Genomic DNA, 25,116 nt, shown 5'->3' with positions numbered 1-25,116 from the left:
CCAACAGATAACATCACTCACGAGTAACTTTCCAACAGATACATCGCTCACGGGTAACTTTCCAACAGATAACTTCGCTCACGGGTAACTTTCCAACATATAACATCGCTCACGGGTAACGTTCCAACAGATAACATCACTCACGGGTAACTTTCCAACAGATAACATCACTCACGAGTAACTTTCCAACAGATACATCGCTCACGGGTAACTTTCCAACTGTTACAATGCTCACGGGTAACTTTCCAACTGTTACAATGCTCACGGGTAATTTTAAAAAGAGTCGCGCCGCTCGCTAGTAACTATTCAAAGGGTCGCATTGTTAACGGGTAACATTGACGGATCTCGCCGATCACGGGTAACTTTCCAACGGGTTACATCGCTGACGGTTAATCTTCCAATGTGCTACATCGTTCACGAATAACTTTTCAAGCAACTTTCCAAGATGGTTCAGAGAGACTACGAAATGTATACTAACCAACGAAATGAAAGTTCCGCTGCTTACAAAATCACAAACGCAGAGGTAGAGGAATCTGCATGAACATCTTCATATTTCTCCAGCAGGGACGGCGCCAGAAATTTTCGACTGGGTGGGCAGAAGCACCATATTGATAGATTAGGGTGGGCAGTATAAATGTAAAACCATGTATGTGTATGTAAGACGTTTGTATCCCCCTCTCTCCTTACACTCCCGATTCTCCTCTTCCTTCTTTTCCCTTTCCTTATCATGTTTTCCTCTTTATTGTTTCTAATCTATCCTCCCATCTTGTTATATTTCCTTTCGCTTTGTCTCTGATGGACACAATTATTTCAAGGAAGTGTTTACCCATGCGCAGCCATACATTCTAAGCCACATTCTTTCATGCATGTTAATACAGTGAAATAAATGTGAATTAGGTTTAAGCTTGTGTTGCAAATACAAGGCACATACTTGATTTTATATATTTGGTGACAGTGATAGATTGATTTGATTGGTTGATTGATTTGCTTTATTTTACTTCGCTTTTTGTGCTACTTTTGGCTAATTTGCGAAGATGGGGATGAGTGATGACATGATGAAATTGATGAATGGACACTCACTCACAAACATCCATGCCGAGGTCGGGATTCGAACCCAGGACCCCTGGCGTCGTAGCGCGATGTGCTAACCACTCCGCCACGGGAGCCGGAGCGACAGTGATAGAAAGTGCGATGGTAGACACTCGTGAAGTTTCTCGTAATTGAAGACATGTTCCTGAGCATAGTATTTTCATCGCATGAGTTTTTGACTGAAAGAGTTTTCTTACTCCTTTGGGGATCACTTTTCTTAGCTTACAAGGTTTGCACAACTGACAAATCTATCTGAATGTTTGTAGTAGTGGCGATTGGGTGCCAACATTTGAAGGGCAAGGACAATATACTTTTTCTTGGTAGAAAAGGCTTAGCATAAAGAGTCCATAGTGCGGGTGCAAAAAGTGGCAAAATGTGGCAGCTGAACTGCATCCCCCCCCCCCGCTCCTCCTAATCGCCGCCACTGCATGTTTGGATTAAAATGAACGTCTTATTAGGAATGATTTAAAACACACACGGAAAACAAATTCTTTTGTTCATTGTCCATGAAGTATTCCTAGGCTAATGAAAGGCTATTTTGACAAAATATCACTCATATGCAATAATACAAGTAAGATTGAAAAATCTGTTCAGAATTGAAGAGATTATTAGTTAAGTTGCTATTCGCTTTCTGTACACTCATGTTACTAATGCGGGAGAAGCAACACACGTATGGATACATGAACATATTTTTTGAGGTAACAAAATGATTTAGAACACAAGGAATTCATCGAAGTTGATCACCATAATTCATCTATTTTCTTTAGATGACTTGGGTTGTATGGCATGACCATTTCAAACACACTAGAATGTCTACCTCTAACCTGTGCAGCATACCCTGGAAACTTTATTCTTTCAGGGCAAGGACTTCCTGGAGCCTGGAACTATTGTCAAAGTAATAATTTATGAGGGTTTGTATTTTGAGTGTCAGAATGTATTTGTTCTCACCCTTTCGTTACTCTCATCTAATCACCATTGATTATCGTCGTCATTATCAAAATTAGCATAAAATAAAATAAAACAAATCAACCACGACTTACTCTTCCAAAAATGGAGTTTCATTAGATCGTACCTCTTAGAAAGTTGAGGTGGTATTTTCAATTGCACAGCGTTTCATTAGTGAATCAAGGCAGCTAATTCCGTGAACAATGACGTTGTTTTCCGAAAGTCTCAATTTGTCTCAGGCAATCACCCTCTTAAAACGGACGCATCTTCTGTGGTGATAAAATGACACGTTTGGTGTGAGTTCTTTCTGCATATTTTTCCCCAATGGCATAACGCTGTCGCATTATAATGAAGAGGTCATGTGTTGGACTCTCCACTTTTCTGGTGGAAGCACAATGCACACTGGTTCGGTCTACACGTTAAACCGTAGGTTTAGTCCCGATTAGCCCATCTGAGCATAAAAGTGGGCTTAAAAACATACGAACAAAATCGTCTTCTGGATACTTCCTGACATAACTTTTTTTTTTCTTTACTTCAGCTGAATCTACAGATTCTATCGACATTTTTGGCTGATTTGTGTGGCAAAATTTGTTTGTGGAAAGAGGATTTCTAAATATGATAAGCCAGTCATTAGCAATTAAATAATTCTGTAGCTTTTTCCATACATAACTGGTTTATTAAAATGTATTCACTTCGGTATTGTAGTGATTATTGTGATCCGTTCTTATTAGTAGAACGAATATAAAGTTGATATTTCGCATACCATATTGATATTTGAAGATGACAGGTATATAAAAAATGTAATGAAATTTAAAAAGGACACTTCTGGAATTTCAATGCAGAGATAATTAAAACTATACTATAATCTCTAGCATACTTAAACCTGAAGGTTTATGGCTTCAGAAACACAAGCATTCCATCTGTTTCTATCCGGGGCAAGATCAATCCAATCTTTCCTATCCTTACCAATTTCTTTTAGGTCCATCTCAACGTTATCCTCCATCTTCGTCTTGGCCTTCCTACTGGTCTCTTACCATCAGGTTTCCCAACAAGAATCCTGTAAACTCCTCTTTCCTCTCCCATTCGTGCCACATGGCATGCCCACCTAAGTCTTCTAGATTAAATTATTCTAACAATAATAATAATAATTAAAAAGTTGAAATAATTTATTGTGTTGCTGGAGGAAGTAACGCTAAGATAATGTTTTTATTTGTTTATTTGGAGATTATTTTAACCATACCTAGGTTGGGATTTATATACGTATGTGGAGGCCTGGAGCTTACAGCACCAAGACCTCACTCCAATCCCCTCGACACAGTTTCAGTTACAACTTCTTGCCAAGTTACATGGTGTGGTTTGTTGTTATATTTTTTACTACATCCGAAGTACCTAATTTTTTCATTATGTGGTACTTTTCAAAGCAGTCTTTCCCAGTGAAAGCCCGGAGTGCAGTCCTCAAGTTCACCCTAAATTCTGATCTAATCTTGATCATACCCTGCATAATTTTGAGCCTCCTAAGCCTACTAGCTGCTTTTAATCATGGAAGTATTTATTTGATCACAGTTTTTGTTTCAATAGCTCTAGTAATTACTTTCACTTTCTAATTACAAAATTGGCTTTATATGGGATGATAATATGTGAACATTTCTAGCATAGATAATATTCACAAGTAAAATGTACATGTAATGAACACCAGAATACACTTATTTATTGAATCATTCCTATATCCCCAAGTATTTGTACTTATTGAATTTGATTGGGTGGGCAATCGGGTGGGCACAGGAATTTTTGGGTGGGCGCTTGCCCACCCATGCCCACCCCTGTCGCCGTCCCTGTTCTCCAGGTTTTACGATCATGGAATATCCTCGAGTCGCCGCCTTCCCATTTTAGTCCTCCGAAACAGGAAATGCCGATTCACCATCCCTGGAACTTTTAGAGAAACACGGAAGGCTAAGAATATGACAGCCTGACAAAGTGGCCACGACGCGGCTTCGAAATTTAGGCGGCAAAAACTTGGGAAGAGAAACATGCAGAAACTTTACGTCTATTCTTGGACGACCGTGGCAGTGTTGCCAACTTATTCGAACGAGTGGGCCCAGATATGATCGGGAGACAAATCGAGACGAAAACAAAGAGATCCGAGTCATCAGTGTTTCAATCTAGACTTTGTAGGAATTTTAAAGTCGCGACAAGTCTCATTCTCGTGTGGATTTTTAATTGTGGCCTTACAGAGACATACAAAGGCTTGCCTTGCTTCAGTACCATCCTCAACGGCAAGAAAGTCCATGTTACTTGGCGAAATCTGGGGCAGTGTTGCCACAATAGGAAGGCACAATTTCACTCTCCAAGGGGCAAAATTTCCCTTTTTGGACCAACTTTTCCCTTGAGCTAAGCAAATTATATAATAATAATAATAATTAGTTTTAGTAGCGGCATTATTAGTGGTGGTGTAGTACGTAGTAAAGTAGTAGTACGTAGTAGAGTATTCCGTTGAATTCGTTATTCTTTTGAATAAAAAATATTTTTGAAACATTTCACATTTCAGTTTCATCACTTCCTGACCAGATGTCCCAGGTTTGAATCCTGGTCAGGAGTCCATTTAATCGTTAATCCTCATCGTTACTATTTATCCAAAGATGCATAGAAGCAACGTACAATAAACTTAAAAGGAGCAGAAACAAGTAAGAATAGCAAAATAAATAAATAACATAAAAATGTGGATATGAAAATCGAAATTAACATAAACTGTAGTAATGTAGTCAGATGACCTTAAAATTTCCCTGCAATTGTGGTGTTTTTCATCGAAATTCCATTTTCCCTTTTGGCTAAAATTTCGGTCCGAATTTCCCTGTAAAAGGGAAATTTCCCTTCATGTGGCAACACTGGTCTGGGGGTGTAATGGTCTCTCTTTCCGAAGACACCCAATTGTCAGCCTCTCTTCCACAAAGTACACCTTGGACTGCATTTCGTAGGCTAACGACGGTCTGGCGTGTGAAGTCACAGTGGGATTGTATTCTGTGCTGGTCATTTGATTCATTGGTTACTTCGCTTTTCTGACACTTTTGGCTAATCGCGAAGATGATGATGAGTGATTAAATTGATAAAGGGACACCCATGCCCAGGCCGGGATGCGAACCCTGAACCTCTCCACTAACCACGCTAACCACTCCGCCACGGAAACCGGTGTTTGTGCTTGTTCTTTCATCAATTTCATCTTATCATTATTCATCCTCATCTTCGCGATTAGCCAAAAGCAACATAAAAGCGAAGTAAAACAAAGTAAATCAAACAATTAATCAACTTGGGGAAATGTAAACGATACAGTAAAACCTCGTTAATTCGGACTATTGGGTCGATAAGTGGACCGGTTCAACGAAAGTCCGGATTAACGGAAAAAACCTAAAAGAACAGTAGAAAGTGCATTAAAACTCCGTTTATAGCAACATCACGTTTATGATGGTGTATTTAAACGGCATAGGCCTAAATGCACTATACAGTACAGTACAGTACAAAGTCTGCGGGAAACAGAATTTCGTCAGTGGTTGACTGCATTTTCTTTGGGAAGTTCTCTTGTTGACTTGTAGCCACATTTAAAACCTTACATTCTGCTCTCTTATTTCCTTTTGCTTGTCCGGATTAAGCGAAGTCCGGCTTATCGGGGTCCGGATTAATGAGATTTTACTGTAGTTAATTACCAGAAACGTGAACTGTTACTGGTTGGCTATAATTGACAGCTCTTCCTGATAGATGGCAGCACCATCGACTTGCAATGGAAGGGGTTCTGGGTTGAATACCCGTTGAAGGTACATTGTGGAGTTGTTCAGATCTTATTCTATACTGCACGGTCGTTCAGTCCCGATTAGTTTATCTCAGTGTAAAGTGGGCTTAAGGTAATAAACTTTGAGTGTCATTGAAATCACCATAAAAGCTAGACTGAGCTTATAATATAATAATAACCGATGACGTAACAGCCAAGGTCTACCTACCGACCAGAGGTGTGACGTGGTACACTTCCCTCAGGCTGAGTTCTTAATTCTGAAATTTCATCTCCAGGTCAGGTCATTTACAATGCATCCCTCGAAGAAGAAGAAACAAGCATTGAATCAATACCTTCCACTCGCAGCGATCAATTTCAATTACTTCTGGTGACTCACTCAGGACAATCCCCCTCCTAGCACCTGCATGCAGATATCTTCATCCCTCATCCCAGGGGGACGAAGGTGGCCCGCTCTCTAAGGTCCCCGAAGTGGTCCAGCCAGCATCCCGAAGCCAATATTAATCATCATTTCGCATCACAAAGAAAAACCGCCTCGCATTTAACCGTGTAAACGAATATTCCTCTCACACGGACTGGGCGAGACTACGGTGAATCATGGCTGAAATGTGGTGCAATGCATCACGGGAAAAGCGTGCTCATTTGCCAATTCTTTTGAAGGTACTTGATGATGCAGGTGGTAGAGAAGTGAGCTTGACAAGATCTATATCATCATTAGGATGATCTAGGCCTACCCCCTCCTCTGTTCAGCTGCGGTTTTACGAAAAAGGACACTAAATATGTATTATTTAACAGCCTATTGTATTGCGACTTCTCTAATCATACATTTGGATAGAAGCAGACACTGTAGCTGAAGCATTAAGTGATACACCTGATTTTCGTGTACACGATGATACGATTTTTGTGCCACTTTTGGCTAATTTGCGAAGATGGGATGAGTGATGACATGATGAAATTGATGGATAGACACTCACAAACATCCATGCCCAGGCCGTGATTCGAACCCGGTACCCCTGGCGACGTAACGCTTTGTGCTAACCACTACACCACGGGTGCCGGCAAGATACTGAAAAAATATCGTCCAGGTGATATTAACTAGACGATATTTTGGCGATATATATCGCGTCAGCGATATATCGTCACGATATTTGAATATATATATCGTGTCGGCGATATATAGTCACGATATTCAAGTGATATATATCGTGTCAGCGATATATCGTCATGATGTTTGGCGATATACAGAACGTGGAGACGATATATTGCCGATATCACGATAAGGAAAAATATCATATCGTATCGTCTGTGACGATATTTTCTTGAAGATATATCGTGATATCAAATTTCCGATATCGTATTTTCTTATTTATGACTCAATCGCCATATTAGGTGAAACGGCAATTCCCATTTCGCCTAATTTAAGCTGGAAGGCAAATATCTCCAATGAGGGAAATTTGCATCAGATGGTCTCTGTTACGCAAGATGATTAACGTATACACCGAGAAATTTGGAACATATGAAAAGATGAAATTTATGTACACAGAAAGTAAACTATAGTATTTGCAAAATGGCGTAATACCCTTAGGTTAGGTTATGTTTAATAATAAGTATGTCTCTGTTGTGTATGTAAAAAATGCAATAACTGCCCATTCCTCTTTCACTATTAGTTAATTTGCTTAACTATAACCAACACGCTCACCAAGTTATGGGTGAAATAATAATTATAAAGTGTAAGTTGTTTTTTTTTGTTTTTTTTGAATCCGTCTGAGAATGTATGTTTCCTGAAGCAGCTTATTACAATGTTACTTAACAAAAAAGCAGCAATGCTGGCTCCGGGCTCGAATTCTTGCAACTTCAAAAGATTCGGTGGCTCCAAATGCTTGAAGAGGATATGTTAGCGTATATTGATTGCACGGTGTTAGCGGCGAGCAGAAAGTTCCGACGTTGGCCACCAGATGGAACAAGCGCACGGTTTAACCAACGACTCACTACTAGGTGGCAGCACGTCCTCGATTCGGAAGTCTCAAGTTTCTCGTGTCAGGCGCGTGTAATCAAACTCAAAAAAATTCCAGCGGTAAGAAGGGGGAAATATCTTTGAATGAAAAAAGTGCGATGTAAACACACTAGAGAAAAATTCTGGGAAAGCAAACAAGAAAATGCATATCTCACTGACAGATATAATTTTATAGAAATGAAATACTGCGTTTAGAAGTTTATTGAATCGTGAGATATATGAGAAGTCGATGAGATTTTTACATTGAATTTTGATTATTTCACAAACTCATTTTCACATCTTTAGTACGCTCTTGACGATTAAATGACGATTAAATGAAAATATAGGAAATAGCAAGCTCCATGGTGCATCAATGTTGCCACAATCGGTGAGCATATTTTCCCTTTCATAGGTATATATTATTTCCTTCACGTACATTTTCTAATATCATCACCGGCCCTATACGTAGGCCGAATAAATTCCGACCAGAGCCGGATTCGAACCTACGCCGTCCCGCAGCGAACGATCTCAAGACGAGTGAACGCCTTAACCCGCACTACTTATATTGTTTTCTTTTTTTTTTTTTTTCAGGTGATTGAGTACTACATTGTTGGGTAATTACGTATGGTTAACCAGTGTTGATCTGTCAATTAACCATGAACCGTAAACTAACAACTGAAGAACGCGTTTTTCTCTTACAATAAATTCTACTATGTATGAAATAAAAAAAAATGTATTGTTGATTTAATAACACAAGTATTGTTTTCAAATACAAATATTTATTTCTCGGTCAAGCGACTTTTGGGACATCCGGTATATAGCTCCATAAATAGCCATATCTGTATAACTAATATTTTATTAAAAATAAAATAATCTAATGAAGATCCAAATACTGTGTTTCAACAAGAAGGTGCCCCTCCTCATTGGAGTTTACATGTTCGCCGTGTGTTAGATGAAACTTTTCCAGATCGTTGGATCTGGCGAGGGGGCCCTATCCCCTGATAGCCCAGATATCACTCCTCTGGACTTCTTCCTCTGGGGATATGTTAAGGACGCAGTTTACTCAACGAAGATGCCAAACGTGAATGCTTTGCGTGACCGAATTGTTGCTGCCATTGATACCATCCCTGACGATATGCTGCAGCGCACGTGGCACAAAGTGGAATACCGGCTGGACATTCTTCGTGCCACTAAAGGTGCTCACATAGAAGTGGTAATTTTTGGTAAGAAACTCTGAGTTGCTCTTTGCAAAAAAATTACCAAAAAATGTGGAGGTGTGTTCGTTTTAATTTCACATCACTTCAAAATCCCGGAGGTTCATCGTGTACACCCTGTATATTTCTAATTTATTGGTTACGGAGGAGTCACTTTAATGCCAATTATATTGCCCAGAACATTACATCGCTGCAGTGCTGCACATAACCGCATGTTTGAGTTAGTTTATTTCTTACATTGCCAACTAGTTATGTGTTACAGATACACCAACCTGCAGATGTTAACCTTCCTTACTATTAGATTATTCAACTGGATAGAGCAACCTTTAGATGTCAACCTGACAAAGAGATTTACAAATAATGAAGTTATCGACAGTCTGGTATTATCGATAGAAACGATATAACGTGGTTCATCAAGAGAAAAGACTTGAGCTAATCCTGCATTTCCATCTATGAGTGGAAAATATAAGCTTGAGATCTGTGGAGGAAAATGCATCAATCACGAACATAACTGGCGAGAAGGGACGTTTGAAACTAACAATAAATCTACAATTGACGTAAATACAGGGCTTTGTTGGGGGAACTCTAACGGAAGGAGAACTGCCACAAGTTCCAACTCTCATGAGTTAAGTCTCATCAACTTGCAATTAAAATATACTAAGAAGAGGGACAATATTATTTACTCTGCCTGTGCGCCCACTCTGACAATGATAAAATTCAAGTGTAATTTCCGGTTTTCGAGGCGAACTTTCCAAAAATTCAAGGATACAAGCAGATGTTTTCTGTATTTCAACCTTATGTATTACTGCCTCTCACGCCCCTCCCTATCCCTCACACACAATTAACAATGTAAAGGGGTTGTGCAGTTCCAATGTATCCAAAAATTCTAATTCAATTCAATTAAAGGGGTATAGTATATACAGGGTGTTTCAGAGCGACCCAGACACTACTTTTTTCTCGAGAACAGGAGATCGTATCAAGTTGGAAAAAAAAAATGCACCACTAAGTTGGGCCCAAAGAATCCGTAGAAAGTATTTGCAACAGCCCGAAAGCCACCCTTTGTGGTTTTAGTGGGGGGAACATGCCCCGTTCGTGCGATTTTCAAATGGGAAGGGTATGTTTGGAATGCAGATTCGGAATGGCGGGGAAAAAATACGATTGTCATATGAAACATTTGTCTGTACCACCTACCGTTTTCCGTGTAGAAATTGTTTTTGCTAAAAAAGGAACGTGAGCCAAATCGAGTATACCGAGCTTAACAATTAAGATAAGTTCAGCACCATAACAGTTTCGGAAAATGCAGGACACAAGCTTTCCAACGATATGCCACATGCTGACTGCGGGACTAAAAAAGGATGAAACCGCGTGACTCAAAAAAAGGTGGCTTAAAGTTAGGGAAGAACTCGAAAATTTCAAATGGCAAGGGGGGTCGAGTAATTCCTCGTTGTAAAGGTCACAGAAAACGTGAAAAGAATGCGAACATGATTTTGTAATCCACTGACCGGTTTCAAAATGGCGACCAAAACAATTCCGACCCCTGGAGTTGGTGTTCCAAAGTGAGGAACTTGATACGATCTCCAGTTCTCGAGAAGAAGGTAGTGTCTGGGTCGCTCTGAAACACCCTGTATATTTAAAATATTAAATTTAAGTTGCGGAGTCTCCATTTGCCATTTCACATACTCAGACTCGGAATATATCTACAAGCACAGTTACAAATGTTACAGGATGTACTAACCTACGAAAAAATATTAATTGTATAAGAATTTTAAACCCAGATTTAACTAATCAACTTCACGATATCTTATCTTGCAATAATCTTCCGTCTATCAGGCAGATTGTTCTGCAAATGACACTAACAAAGTAAACGGATTGAAAGAATTCTGTTTCATTTTCCTTCATCGATAAAAAAAAACAACTAAAATGTGAAAACTTGTCTATAAATTCAATGCAATTTTTCACGTCTACGGTAAAATTCACGCAGAATTCCCGGTGAATAGTAGAGTTGTTAATGGTCCAGGAATTTTAAATACATTTTATTCCGGTCCAGGAGAGAAAATCAGGAAGCGTAAATGGGTTCTGGACCGTAAAAAACCTTTTTATCTGTAAAGTATTTCAATTCGGTCCAGGAACCTTTTTTCAACGATCAATAAGCAACTTGGACCGAATTTAAATTATTCGAGAAAAAATGTTTCGGTCCTGCAGCGGAAACCAATAGAGCCCCTTAGAATTTATGGGTTCCTGGACATTTAACAACCCTGGTGAATAACCACCCTGTCAGCTGACGCAAGTCTTCGCATTTTCTCTTTGCCAAAAATATTTCCAATAGGAGGCTGAGTAGTTTCCGGAGCCAACCGCACCAGGACAACAGAACAACTCGAGAACCACACAGTCCAAAAACCTAAGAAATCAAGTAACGGATACTCACTTCGGCATCTCTCCTGCTGTTTGCTGCTGCTGCTGGATCTGCTGGTGCTGTTGCTGCTGTTTCTGGAGCTTCTCCCTCTCAACCTGAAGCAGATGTTGCTGCTTCTGCTGCTGCTTGTGACGGGACAGCGAGAAGAAAAGCCCCAGGATGGCCTTCAGGTTGCCATCCCGGACGTCTTTGGCGCAGATGCCATCGACGCTCACTCCTAGGCCAGCTAGGAACGCCAGGCACGAGTTGATGTTGTCGATCTGAAATGCAACAGGAATGCATCAGTGAATCTCTGTACGGCATCTTGCATTATACATGAGCATTTATTCCAGAAATGCTGCGAAAATTCCAGTTGGCAGCGAAGGTTTGGCAGCGAACTAACTACACTAGTGTTATCTCACTAGAAAATAGCATTTGAATACAAGATATACCATCACACTCATACAAATTAAGAATAACAGACACATGAACTGGTAGCTAACAGAGTGCACTGCGAAAGCAGAATATTCTGGTTTCGAATAAGTAAGACAATGCTGCCTGTGTTCCTGTCCAGATATTATTAGAATAATTAAATCAAGAAGACTTAGATGGGCAGGCCATGTGGCACGAATGGGAGAGGAAGGAAGAGTTTAAAGGATTCTTGTTGGGAAACTTGATGGTAGGAGACATGAAGAATAAAATATTTTTGCATCTGTGCTTGATGTTGGAGCGGGAACTGGAACAGCATCTAAATTATTATGTGACATTTTGCCACATGCCACTTACTATTTAAATGATATTTCAGAGAAAATGCTGAAATTCGCAGCTTCAAAGTTAAAAAACCTTGGTGTTAAATTTGAAGTTATGTACAAAGATGCAGAAAGTATGCATTTTCATATGAAGGCCAAGACGAAGATGGAGGGATAACGTTGAGATGGGCCTAAAGGAAATCGGTAAGGATGGAAAAGAGGGACAGATAGAAGGCCTGTGTTGCAGAACACCATAGATCCGTGTTTCTCAACCGCCGGGCCGCGGCCGGTACCGGGCCCAAGGGTTAGTTATACCGAGTCGCGGGAGGTGCTTTGTTTGAGTTTAAGTCCACTTTATACACAGAAAGGATAATCGGGTCTGGACCTACAGTTTAAAGTGGGATCGGAACCACTATGTGCTTCCACTGGGTATCGAACCCAGGACCCTTGGATTACAAGGCGACGACGTTACCATCGGGGAGGCTTAGTTTATAGTGTGACTAGCTGATTACACGGCGTTGCCCGGGTATCTATTTATCCCAATCTTCTATTAGACAGGAAAATAATGTTGTAACTGTAGTGTAAAATGTAACTAATTTTATTTACAGGTATTTAAAAGTATAAGTACAGTATACTAATTATAAAGGAATTAAGGAATTATTATGTCTTGATAAGAACTACAAAAATAACAATTATGTTCTGTATCTCATAAACAGCTATAATTCGAATACTGTGAGGTAGGTAGTGATAAAGTTGTTAAACCAATTTCAAATTCATTTATAAGGATAATAACACTGGGGAACAGTGAAATTGCGGCACAGTGTTTGAGAGCTAATTTAGGGCGATTTCATGCTGCTGAATAATGATATAATAATATATTTCCTGAATTGGCTCTAACTTATGAAATAAATGCAACTAAATCAAAATGGCGGAAACATAAGACATACATATAAATGAACTTACAACAACAATTTAATATTTCTTTTTGTGATTACAATAATTATTATAAAAATATATTTATATAGGCCTATGATCATAATAATTAAGAAAATATGTACACAATGAAGTAACAAACTATGTGAAACGTTTTCTATATGATTTCCTGCTGTATTGCCTTTTAGGACAATCCCTCTGTAAGCTCCAACAGTAGTCGGCCATCATGTGGCGATCCCACCGTCCCTGGTACCTTTCTTCCATTATTCTTATATCCTGATGGAACCTTTCTCCCTGTTCTTCACTAAAATCACCAAGGTTCTCAGGGAATCTGTGAATGTAGCTATGTAGAAAATGTATCTTCACACTCATATTAGCTCCCAATTTCTAAAAATTTTTCAACATATTTCCAACTATATCGCGGTAGTTTTCTGCTCTGTGATTCCCCCAAAAGTTTTTGACGACGGACACAAAGCTCAGCCAGGCCTCAGATTCGATGTAAGTTGTAAAATTGGCATCATTTATAAGTGTACGAATTTGTGATCCGTCAAATATTCCTGCCTTCAATTTTTCTATACTTAGTCCAGGAAAAGTGTGGCATATATATTTGAAACAATCAACACTTGTATCTAAGGCCTTGACAAACAGTTTTATCAACCCAAGTTTAATATGCAGTGGCGGAAGGATGATTTTGTCCCTATCTATCAGCGGTTCATGAATGATATTAGCTTTTCCCACTGTAATATTTTCCCTTTGGGGCCAAACTTTTATCGTCCAATGCTTTTCTCTAGCACGACTATCCCATCCCACAAACATAGGAGATATATTGCCTGGCAATGCTTCATAAGTTGCCTAGCAACAATTTAAAAATATATTAATAAGTTTTTTAATGGGAATTTCAGCCCATTATCAAATTTTGATATTACCGAGAAAAGCGTGGAGTAATTTTACCTCCTACATTTTCCATGGTGTGTTTATTTTTTAAACTGGAGTCAATTCAACTGAACCAATCATACAATTGGCAATCACAGCTGTTTTGTGTGCTGAAACTGTTATTAAACTTTATACCACAAAATAAAATCATTTTTTTTGGTCCCCAGTGTTATTTAAGACTTGTAGTTGTATAGATGAAATATAACAATTTTATTTTTTTATGCATTTTTAAAATTCTAGTAGTTTTAGGTTATGTTTTGCTAAATATTTGCAAATGCTCTCTTGTCTATATTGCGGTTTTGGATACCTTGAAATATGTAACCATGTAACATGTAATACTGTTGTATTAAGGCTGAAAAGCTGTTCTCGGCAGTTTAAAAACACTTTAAAAAAAAAAGTAAAATGCGAGATTAATTTGACTCAAAACTTGATTATAAGCAACATTTTCAGTTTTACCTCCAGGAGCTAGATTAAATAAATTGAACGGCATTGGGAGTGTAACTATTCAGCGACCCCGAAAGCTATGGATTCGACACTAATATCGGTCGTTTTCGATTATTTTTACAAGTCACACCCTTCCCACACCACCCCTAGGGGTGCCAGGGGTGTCTTACCCCCACAGTATTTCTTTCCAGATTGCAAGTGATACGTGTACCAAGTTTGGTTGAAATTGCTCCAGGCGTTCGAGAGTTAAGGCGGAACAAACATACATATATACACACATACATCCATTTTTTATATATATGGAAGAAGAAGAAGATAGATTCCAACCACTATGTGCCTCCACCGGGTGCGTGGTTATTTGTTTTTTTTAAAAAGTAGGATTTCTTGTTGACAAGAATTAATTGAAGCTACTCCTGTATTTTGATGTTATTATGTAAGTATTACATAAATACCTACCTACCATAAACGTGTTCTTTAACAGTAACATGCCCGACCCTGTGGCCGAGTGGTTAGCACATCGCGCTGCGACGCCAAGGGTCCCGGGTTCGAATCCCGGTCGGGCTTGGTTGTTTGTGAATGTCCATTCATCAATTTCATCATTTCATCACTCATCCCCATCTTCGCAAATTAGCCAAGAGGCACAAAACGCGAAGTAAAATAAACTAAATCAAATCAAAATCAAATTTAACAGTAACACAAAGTATTTTTAAAATAAGGTTATTTTTTCATAATTATGTCACATGGTCATGTTTTTATTGGAGGACGGTGGAATGTAGGGGGCGCCAAAATCCACTTCGCCCGGATAAAAATTTTGTTTTGAGCCGCCCCGGGGAGTGCAGAGCTCTCCATACCCAAACAATTTCGTTGCGTACCTGACTCTTCGAATACAAATGATTCCGTCTAAAAACAAAGTTGTTGGCCATTATCTTAGCTGACACACGTCTTCCAAGCAAACTCAGTGGGTTCATTACAGGATTTGATACGCTCATCTGAAACAACACCCGAGTCAGAATGATATCCTCATGAGAGAGAGGTTTGACTTCAGACAAAACGCTCAGTTAGTCGTGAAGTGCGTCGAAAAAGAAACAAGGGACACTAATGTAGCATGTCTTCTACACACGCTGCCGCCAGTTCAAAAACCTCTCTCTCGTACTTCCCAAAGTTGAACAAAAGAAAGTCGAAGAAATGAACCGGGCACTTCTATACATGGTGTTAGTTCGGTTGCCTGTCTGGGCTTTGTCTACATGCATACACAGGTAACTGGAGGCACCCTGCTGGCGTCGGCGGATGACAAGTGAAAACACGGACCCCTGTAATGTCCGTACATGGAAAGTGCAGGCGAGTCAGGTCGCTTTTAGAGGTTCTTAAAGAAGGGAGAAGTGTGGAGCTATATGTGGCTGTTTTCTACCTTATGTCCTTGAAGCCTCAGCTTTTATGTACATGTGTGGGGCCGTGGGCATGTGTTGGGGTATATTTCCGTAGGACAAGTAAACGTAGAGGTATTTAGAATACAAGAGATGAGAATTTGAGAAGACGATCTCTTTGTGTCCTCACGCGCCTTACTCTATCAAGGAGAGAGATGGGGGAGAAGATTGATTGAATTGTTGTTTTAAGTCCACTTTATGCACAGTATGGCTAATGGGGACTGGACCTACAGTTTAAACTGTCATCCGAAACACTATGTGCCTCCACCGGGTATCGAACCCTGGACCCCTTGACTACAAGGCGACGACGTTACCACTGCGCCATCTGGGAGGCCTCAAGCACTTGGAGAGAGAGAGAGAGAGAGAGAGAGAGAGAGAGAGAGAGAACAGATGTAAAGAGACAAGCAGATAGAGAGAAAAGCAGAGAGGAAAGGCACATGATGAGAGAGAAGAGAAATATATATATATACAGATGGAGGAAGAGACAATGACAATAATTGTGTACCTGGCTACAATGTAAACGTTAATAATAACCCATTCTACAGGGGAGACAACAGCAAAACTCTGTCTAAGCGTTTGGCTACATTATATGGCCCACATTCACTGACCACAAAGCTCTCCTCTCCTTCCCCCACAAACAAAAATTAGCATCAATTTTACATGATAAGCGTCCATAGAGCAACGAAAATGCGCCATAATTACACAAAACTTACATTTCGCTCCAATTCCAAGAAAAACACTTTCAATTTAATATCAGCGGCAACCTGTTCCCCAATCTCCATACCCAAACCAAGATTTCCCTGTCTCTCTCTCCCCTCTTGCTCCAATATTCAATCTCACTTCGCTCTAAGATAATGTTGCACAGGAAAGCAACAAAATAATAACAAAGGTCTCCTGCTACGCTCAGGAATGTTCTCGTTCCCTTGGGGCATGCACCGGGTGTGAAAATCCACGTGCAATATTTATGACGGTTACCGTTCATATTTCTTCCATGTTGTAGCTAACGGATCATAGTTGCCAAGTACGGACAGTTGTTACCAGATCTGGGACATTTTAAAAGCGACATTCTGTGTATCGCATCTTGGAGAAAAACCGATTTAATTTGAAATTCTGATGCACGTTGCATTATAATTTCGAAACAGCAGTCTGTGTTGTAAATATAAGTGACTACAGGGAGGGGAGGTGGAGTTGACATTTTCTTTTCGGATTGAATCAGATCACGTAAATTTGCAAGTGGGAATTCAGCATATTCAGGAAAGAGGGACATTTATGTAGATTAATCCTGTGAGAGAAATACTTATTAGTTTTAGAGATATTCTTGGATTTGTTATTTAGCGTCGCTTTTCTGCCTCTTTTTGATTATCGCGACGATAAAAATAAGTGATGAGATAATGAAATTGATGAAGAGACACACACAGAAAACACCCCACGTCCAGGCCGGGATTCGAACCCCACGAGGTCGGCAAAGAGACCATTCCATTTTATGAGTGCTACAATTTAGAAACATTTTGGTTTGAATGTTCCTATTCCACTTACTGATAACTTTGAGGGACTTTCCCTTCCCCTTACAACACCCAAGTAGAACGTATATGTGCAACTAATCTGATAGTTCGTCTTTGTAACTATAACAGTGGCGTATACTGAATCCAAGATCTGGGCTATCTCACTATGTCACGTGGTCCTAGGCTATGAATAGAAATAAATTTACTAACTCCTAAGAAATCCGGTTGCCAACTCCTAAGAAATCCGGTTGCCAACTCCTAAGAAATCTGGTTGCCAACTCCTAAGAAATCCGGTTGCCAACTCCTAAGAAATCCGGTTGCCAACTCCTAAGAAATCTGGTTGCCAACTCCTAAGAAATCCGGTTGCCAACTCCTAAGAAATCCGGTTGCCAACTCCTAAGAAATCCGGTTGCCAACTCCTAAGAAATCTGGTTGCCAGCTCCTAAGAAATCCGGTTGCCAGCTCCTAAGAAATCCGGTTGCTAGCTCGTAAGAAATCTGGTTGCCAACTCCTAAGAAATCCGGTTGCCAACTCCTAAGAAATCCGGTTGCCAACTCCTAAGAAATCCGGTTGCCAACTCCTAAGAAATCCGGTTGCCAACTCCTAAGAAATCCGGTTGCCAACTCCTAAGAAATCCGGTTGCCAACTCCTAAGAAATCCGGTTGCCAACTCCTAAGAAATCATGTTGCCAGCTCGTAAGAAACCTGGTTGCCAGCTCGTAAGAAACCTGGTTGCCAGCTCGTAAGAAACCAGGTTTCCAACTCATAGGAAACCAGGTTTCCAACTCATAGGAAACCAGGTTTCCAACTCATAGGAAATCAGGTTGCCAACTCATAGAAAATCAGGTTGCCAACTCCAGAATCAGCATCATCATCATCATCTCACTGATATGAATAATATCATTTACAATTTCTGATCGATTTTTCTCCTGTATTTTATTCTCTAGACTTCAGGCTTCGCAGCTAGCCTAGAAAATACGCTCCTGAACTATACATATTGTGAAATATTACATGAACTTGTAAAAAAATATACTATATTTGAAGATAAACCTAGGAGTGTCAGTACAGAATATCCAGTACAAGAAAGTTTTAGTAATAGACGAAATAAATGCATAACTTTTACAGTTACGGACACTTCTGGGTTGTAGCAATTCAATTGAAGCTCATTGGGGTAGTTACAGTCCAGACGTGTACGTAACTGCACAGTCAGGAGAAATTTGCCTAGATTTCCTACAATTTGTATCCTTTTTAGTAGACAAAACATAAAATGAGAGGTCAAACAAGATGCTTGAGTTGTTATGAATTTGGGTTTTTTGTTTTAAGCCCACTTTATGCACAAAAATGCTATTCCGGACTGGACCTGCATTTTAAGGTTGGATCCGAACCCTCAACCGGTTATAGAACCCCTGGGACCCCTTGATTACACTACAAGGACTTTACCACTACGCCATCGGTGAGGCCCCAGCCAAATAAAATACAAGGTTCTTTTTAGGACGTAAGTTAGATAAATTTCTACATGTCTTGCAGTAAATCCCTAACATTGGCAATTTTTCTACAACTGTAGAGAGGAGTGGGGTTCCCACTGTCAACCTGCCCACCCCACCACATACAAGAACAACGTCGTAATTAAGCAAACATTTTCCCCAAACAGCATTTCAGTGTGTTGTTTACAGTTATAGTGAATGAGAAACGAATTAATTTCTGTTTTAGTGATTTTTCTAGTACACGATGGCAACACTGCAAACGACGTAGTGGCGGCTGTGCTAACTTCCGGCACTTTGTGTCAGGTCAAGACTGGGTTTCATGTAAATACGAACGGTGGAAAAAGAAGAAGAGGAATAAAGGTGAGAGGCTGTGAAGAAACTTAATGCCCCTAGCGGGATTTCAGGCAACAACAACAAGAACAATTAATGGAAGCTTAATTACCTTGTCACCTGCGGGGGCGGTTGATTAATTGAGTCAAGAATCTTCCAAAGCCAGAAAGGTCAGTTAGGCCTTCTATGAGCTCGCGAACGAATTTGTAACCTCACAATTGCAGTGGCTTGTATTTTAGGTTGTGTCACTGAAACGTGACGCAAGTTTGAATCACCGATTACATATATGTCACATTTTCCAAACATGTCCATAGACTAATACAGGGTGTCCTAAATAAATACACAATTTACTGGACTTACACCGTCTGTTTTACGTACACACGAAAAAAAGTTAAATGCAGTCGCATGCCACGTGTGGTCGACTGTTGATTCTTGTCGCTGTGCTAGGACGAATGAAACGACGCACTGGGCTTTAATCCATTATTATTACAGCTCAATTTCCCGTGGTGCGCTAGCTGGGTTCGAGCCTTTGCTTCGAAGCGGTGGTAAATGTCTGAACAACAAGATCCTGCCATCTAGCGATAAAAAATATTAACTCTGTTCACGAATCGCAAGAAGAGGAGGCATTTTCATTGTTCTTCATTTTTAGAAGAAAAGAGAAAGGAGGAAATGGAGAGTAAGAGAAAGAGAGAGAGAGTAAGAGTAAGACAGAAGAGGGAGGGAGAGAGAAAATTAAAAACTTTCTTCCTTTTCTCTCTCTCTCCTCTTCTTTCGTGTTTCCTTCTTTTCTCTCTCTCTTTCTCCCCCCCTCTCTCTCTATATATATATATACAGGGTGTTTCTAAAGGTCGTTTACAACGCTTGGGAGGCGATTCCTCACACGAAAACAAGCAAAAAGTGTGAGTTCCAGTTTTACGACTGAGACTTCGTTTCCGAGTTAGGAGCCTCGCAAAAGGTGACAAAGTGAACGTCACACCTAACTGGGACGAATACTATCACAGATAGAGAGGCGGTTCCAAGGGAATCATCAAGGAATCGTATGTTCTCAGTCCGGAAGTCACTATGAAAAGTTCACTGCACGCATGCGCAATGGAGTCCTCAAAGGAATTGGGGTTTCCAGCAAAAACAATGCATGGAAAGGGTATGTAACGCAGGAAGAAGGACCGTGACAATGAGAAATGCCTTAAAGACAACACATCCCGACCTCAAACATCAAAACATGAGCACGGAACACAAAATCCGAAAAGTTGAGCACGGTTGCATACCCCAGTTACACGCGAGGAATGAACGAATCATGTCATGTGCCATACGAGAGACACATTACTCCACCAGGAGGAGGGAAAGAAAAACACAATATCAGATGATTGCGACAACGTGTATTTTTACACGCGACAACTACGTAATATCCCCCCCACACACACAACAAACAACAAATACTACAATGTCTTACGCACAGACAGTGCGTGTCACTGTACACCAACTGAAGATGTCACTTTCACCACACAAAGCGGGTGGGGAGCAATACCAAGAGTGTTCGCACGCGATCACTGTGACGTAAAAGAGACCAGTTTTGGAAGCGCTGCGCAGGCAAGTCTGTATCTCGTAGTCTACCTTCATGACTGCTGTACCCGTGAGAGGAGCTCGAAGGGTTGGTTCTCTCCGGCAGTCGTCCCAATCGTGTTGCAGGTGCTGGGATATGATCAGCAGTTTGCTCTAGGTTGTCATACGCATTGAAGAGTACTAGTATGTTGTATTGAAAGAAGTGGGCGTGGTGGAGTGGGCAAGTCAAGTATCGCAACAATTGGTCTGTGGTGTTCGTACGGTGATACGGCCAATTTGTGCAGTGTGCCAATGTTAAACATAAACGATACTTTGCACTTCCAGCTCCCTATTACACAGATGGCTGCGTATACGACCCAGCAGGTAGCAGACATGCATATCATGTGTGGGGAGGCACGTGGTAATAGCCGTGAGGCAAGGCGTCTTTATGGAGAACGCTTTCCACATAGACGTTTACCGTCTTACGCCTTCTTGCAGGTAGTGGACAGTCGACTGCGTGAAACAGGGTCAGTGTTACCACAGCGGCAAGAAGTTGGAAGACCCCGAAGTGTACGCACACATCAGTTTGCAGAAGATGTGTTAACAGTGGTCGCAGAACATCCTGGCACCAGTACGCGCGTGCTCGCTCGGGCACGAAACACGTCTCATGTGAATGTTTGGCGAGTGTTGTCAGAGGAAGGAATGCACCCTTTTAAACTGCAGAAAGTACAAGAACTCTTACCTCGTGACTTTCGCCCTCGTATGGAGTTTTGCCAATGGTTGTTGCATCAGCTGGACACAAACCCTCACTTCGGGGCAAAAGTATTGTAGACAGATGAAGCCATTTGCACCAGGATGGATGTCTTCAATAGTAGAAACAGTCATGTCTGGGACTTTGACAACCCACATGCACTTTTTGTGGCCCATCACCAGCACAGGTTTTCAGTGAATCTGTGGTGCGGGATAGTACATGATCATTTAATTGGACCATACATTCTCTCTGTTCACCTGAATGGTCTTAGTGAGGTTCTGCCTGAACTGTTGGAGACCGTACCTTTGGCACTGCGACAAGAAATGTGGTACCAACACGATGGGGCACCAGCTCATTTCGATCGTAATGTACGAAATTTCCTGCACGACGTGTTTCGCAATAGGTTCATTGGTAGGAATGAGCCTGTGCCTTGGCCACCGAAGTCGTTAGATCTCAACCCTTTCGATCTTTTCTTCTGGGAGAAATTCAACCCTCGTATACGACACACCTGTCACATCAGCTGAGGACCTTGTTGCTCGCATCAACGTCGCCGCCGCGACGGTAGCAGATACACCTGGCTTGTTTGCTCGTACTCGACAATCCTTGATTCGTCGCTGTCATCTCTGCGTAGAAGTGAACGGCAGACATTTTGAAAACCGTCTGTGATTATCGCCCTCGGCAAATCCCAGTGAGAACACTCTTGGTATTGCTCCCCACCCCCTTTGTGTGGTGAAAGTGACATGTTCAGTTGGTGTACAGTGACACGCACTGTCTGTGCGTAAGACATTGTAGTATTTGTTGTTTGTTGTGTGTGTGTGGGGGGGATATTACGTAGTTGTCGCGTGTAAAAATACACGTTGTCGCAATCATCTGATATTGTGTTTTTCTTTCCCTCCTCCTGGTGGAGTAATGTGTCTCTCGTATGGCACATGACATGATTCGTTCATTCCTCGCGTGTAACTGGGGTATGCAACCGTGCTCAACTTTTCGGATTTTGTGTTCCGTGCTCATGTTTTGATGTTTGAGGTCGGGATGTGTTGTCTTTAAGGCATTCTCATTGTCACGGTCCTTCTTCCTGCGTTACATACCCTTTCCATGCATTGTTTTTGCTGGAAACCCCAATTCCTTTGAGGACTCCATTGCGCATGCGTGCAGTGAACTTTTCATAGTGACTTCCGGACTGAGAACATACGATTCCTTGATGATTCCCTTGGAACCGCCTCTCTATCTGTGATAGTATTCGTCCCAGTTAGGTGTGACGTTCACTTTGTCACCTTTTGCGAGGCTCCTATCTCGGAAACGAAGTCTCGGTCGTAAAAATGGAACTCAAACTTTTTGCTTGTTTTCGTGTGAGGAATCACCGCCCAAGCGTTGTAAAGGACCTTTAGAAACACCCTGTATACACACACACACACACACACACACACACACACACACACACACACACAAATATATATATATATATATATATAATCGCCTTGTAATCAAGGAGTACCGGGTTCGATTTTCGGTAGAGGCGCATAGTGGTTCGGATCACACTTTAAACACTTTAAGCTGTAGGTCCAGTCCCGATTAGCCTTACTGTGCTAAAAGTGGACTTAAAACACCAACTCAATATATATATATATATATATATATATATATATATATATATATATAATCTTTATTTTCTTTCTTCTCTCTCTTTCTAGGAGAGAGAGAGAGAGAAGGGGAGGAGATAGAGAGACAGCAAATGTATGTTCACAGATTTCACAAACGCAATACGACACCCATGCCTTATCCAAGAACCGAACTTACGACCTACTGCTTCTTATTAAGTTACTCCGCCTCAGAAACTAGCATTTAGGTCTGTCTATACATGGTTCCAGTTTCTTCTGAGATGAAGTGGTTGTTGAATGGGACGCTTTCCTATTCAACTTTGAAGAAGAGCGCCCAAGAAAAAAAAGTGAACAAAAATTGCTAGTCCAACCGTCGTCTTAGAAGTGTGACTTAGCCGGTTTTATCATTGACTTGGACCCAGAATCGAACCACGAAGTAGTTGCCGATTTACATGCAGATGAAGAACTGAAGAAGCACTGTTGTGGCTGATGAATTTTCATGCCTCTCCTTGCTAGCAGCGCCCAACACTAGCTCCGAAGCACCCGCAAACGCTAGCGACCTGATTGTAATTCACAAGAACTTCAGAGATACCCCACCCCGTCGCAGTGTTTGCTTCTCCTAATTGCTACATAATTGTAGGAGACGAATATTTTGCATACAACTTAAACCCGGTGCTAGAAATAGTAAAAAAAAATGTTGCAAGAAGTTGCCTTTTCGGAAAGCAGTCGAGTGTCAACCCTCTCTTCCACGTAGTGCATCCTTTACTGCATTGTTGCAGACTAACGAGGCTCTGGCGTTTGGATTCAAAGCCAGTATAATCCTTTGTGCAACTTGTATTGTGTCCTGTCCATGTATTCTTGTAATTGCCGTTTCACCAAATTCATCTTCTCATCATTCATTCTAATCAAAAGTCAAAAGTGGAAGATCAGTGAAATAAAATAAAACAAATAGGTCAAAACCAACGGTAAAAAAGTAATTTCGGTTTTTCATTACCAAGCTGAAAGTTTTAAGAATGCTTGTAAGCACACATATCCACTTGGTGGTGAACATTTGAATTAATTTTTCTTTTTTCAGCATTCTATTCCCCATGGTCTCTAGGGTCTCACTTATCGCACAACACTTGAGCAACCTCGTGTTCTGACGTCACGGGAGAAAGCTTTTTAATTTTAGGCTAAATGCCTAGCTAGGTTTTGTTCTCTTAGACTAAATAATAATTTGTCATTGTATTTATGCTAATGGAACCTAACCTAACAGGTCTAACCTAACCACGTAGGCATTCCTCGTCTGACGTCAGAACACGAATTTTTAATCATGTAAAAAGTTACATAAATAGTAACCAACATGGATTCTTTCCTCATAGATCCACTGTCACAAATTTAGTAAATTTCATTCAAGATCTTTATAATGCAATTCATAATCGGTCAAGTGTTCACACTATTTACATGGATTTCTCCAAAGCTTTTGATAAATTAAATCACGATGTATTACTATGTAAACTTGCAAACTTTGGTTTTACGAGTGACATGTTATCTCTTATTATTTCGTATCTTAACAATAGGAAACAATATGTGGCTTACAAACAGTCAGATTCGCATCAATATATTGTAAATTCTGGAATCCCCCAAGGTTCGAACCTTGGTCCACTTCTGTTTATTATATTTATAAACGATTTGCCACATAAACTTCAGCACTCCAAACTTCTCATGTACGCAGACGATGTTAAACTGTATAAAGAAATTAATTGTACTCAAGATATGTTAGATCTTCAGAATGATATAAATGTACTCTATGATTGGAGTATGGATAACGATCTAAGGTTTAATATTAAAAAATGTAGCTATATGGTATTTTCGATGAATAAACACCCATATGAGTATTCATACAGAATTAATAATGAAAAGCTGGAAAAAGTGTACTCTGTCAAAGATCTTGGTGTTGTTGTTGATTGTAATTTATCCTTTGAGGAACATATTTCGAATATTGTTAAGGATGCATATAGACGACTAGGATTTCTCATAAGA

At 40.4% G+C, this 25,116-nt stretch overlaps 1 protein-coding gene across 9 annotated transcripts in view; it reads right to left on the bottom strand.

Moving 5' to 3' along the window:
- sick (sickie) overlaps positions 1-25,116 on the bottom strand; it is a 1,061,378-nt gene that overhangs the window by 547,361 nt on the left and 488,901 nt on the right. For all 9 annotated transcript variants that reach the window (XM_083119471.1, XM_083119472.1, XM_083119464.1 and 6 more), the window contains one exon: positions 11,442-11,689. In XM_083119471.1, the coding sequence (XP_082975597.1) occupies positions 11,442-11,689 (248 nt within the window). The remainder of the gene's footprint in view (positions 1-11,441; positions 11,690-25,116) is intronic.

This window comes from Lepisma saccharinum, chromosome 3 (assembly GCF_977018435.1).
Source record: "Lepisma saccharinum chromosome 3, izLepSacc3.1, whole genome shotgun sequence".
NCBI lineage: Eukaryota > Metazoa > Arthropoda > Insecta > Zygentoma > Lepismatidae > Lepisma > Lepisma saccharinum.
The sequence above is the reverse complement of the archived record's forward strand: the minus strand, read 5'-3'. Positions and strand labels throughout refer to the sequence as shown.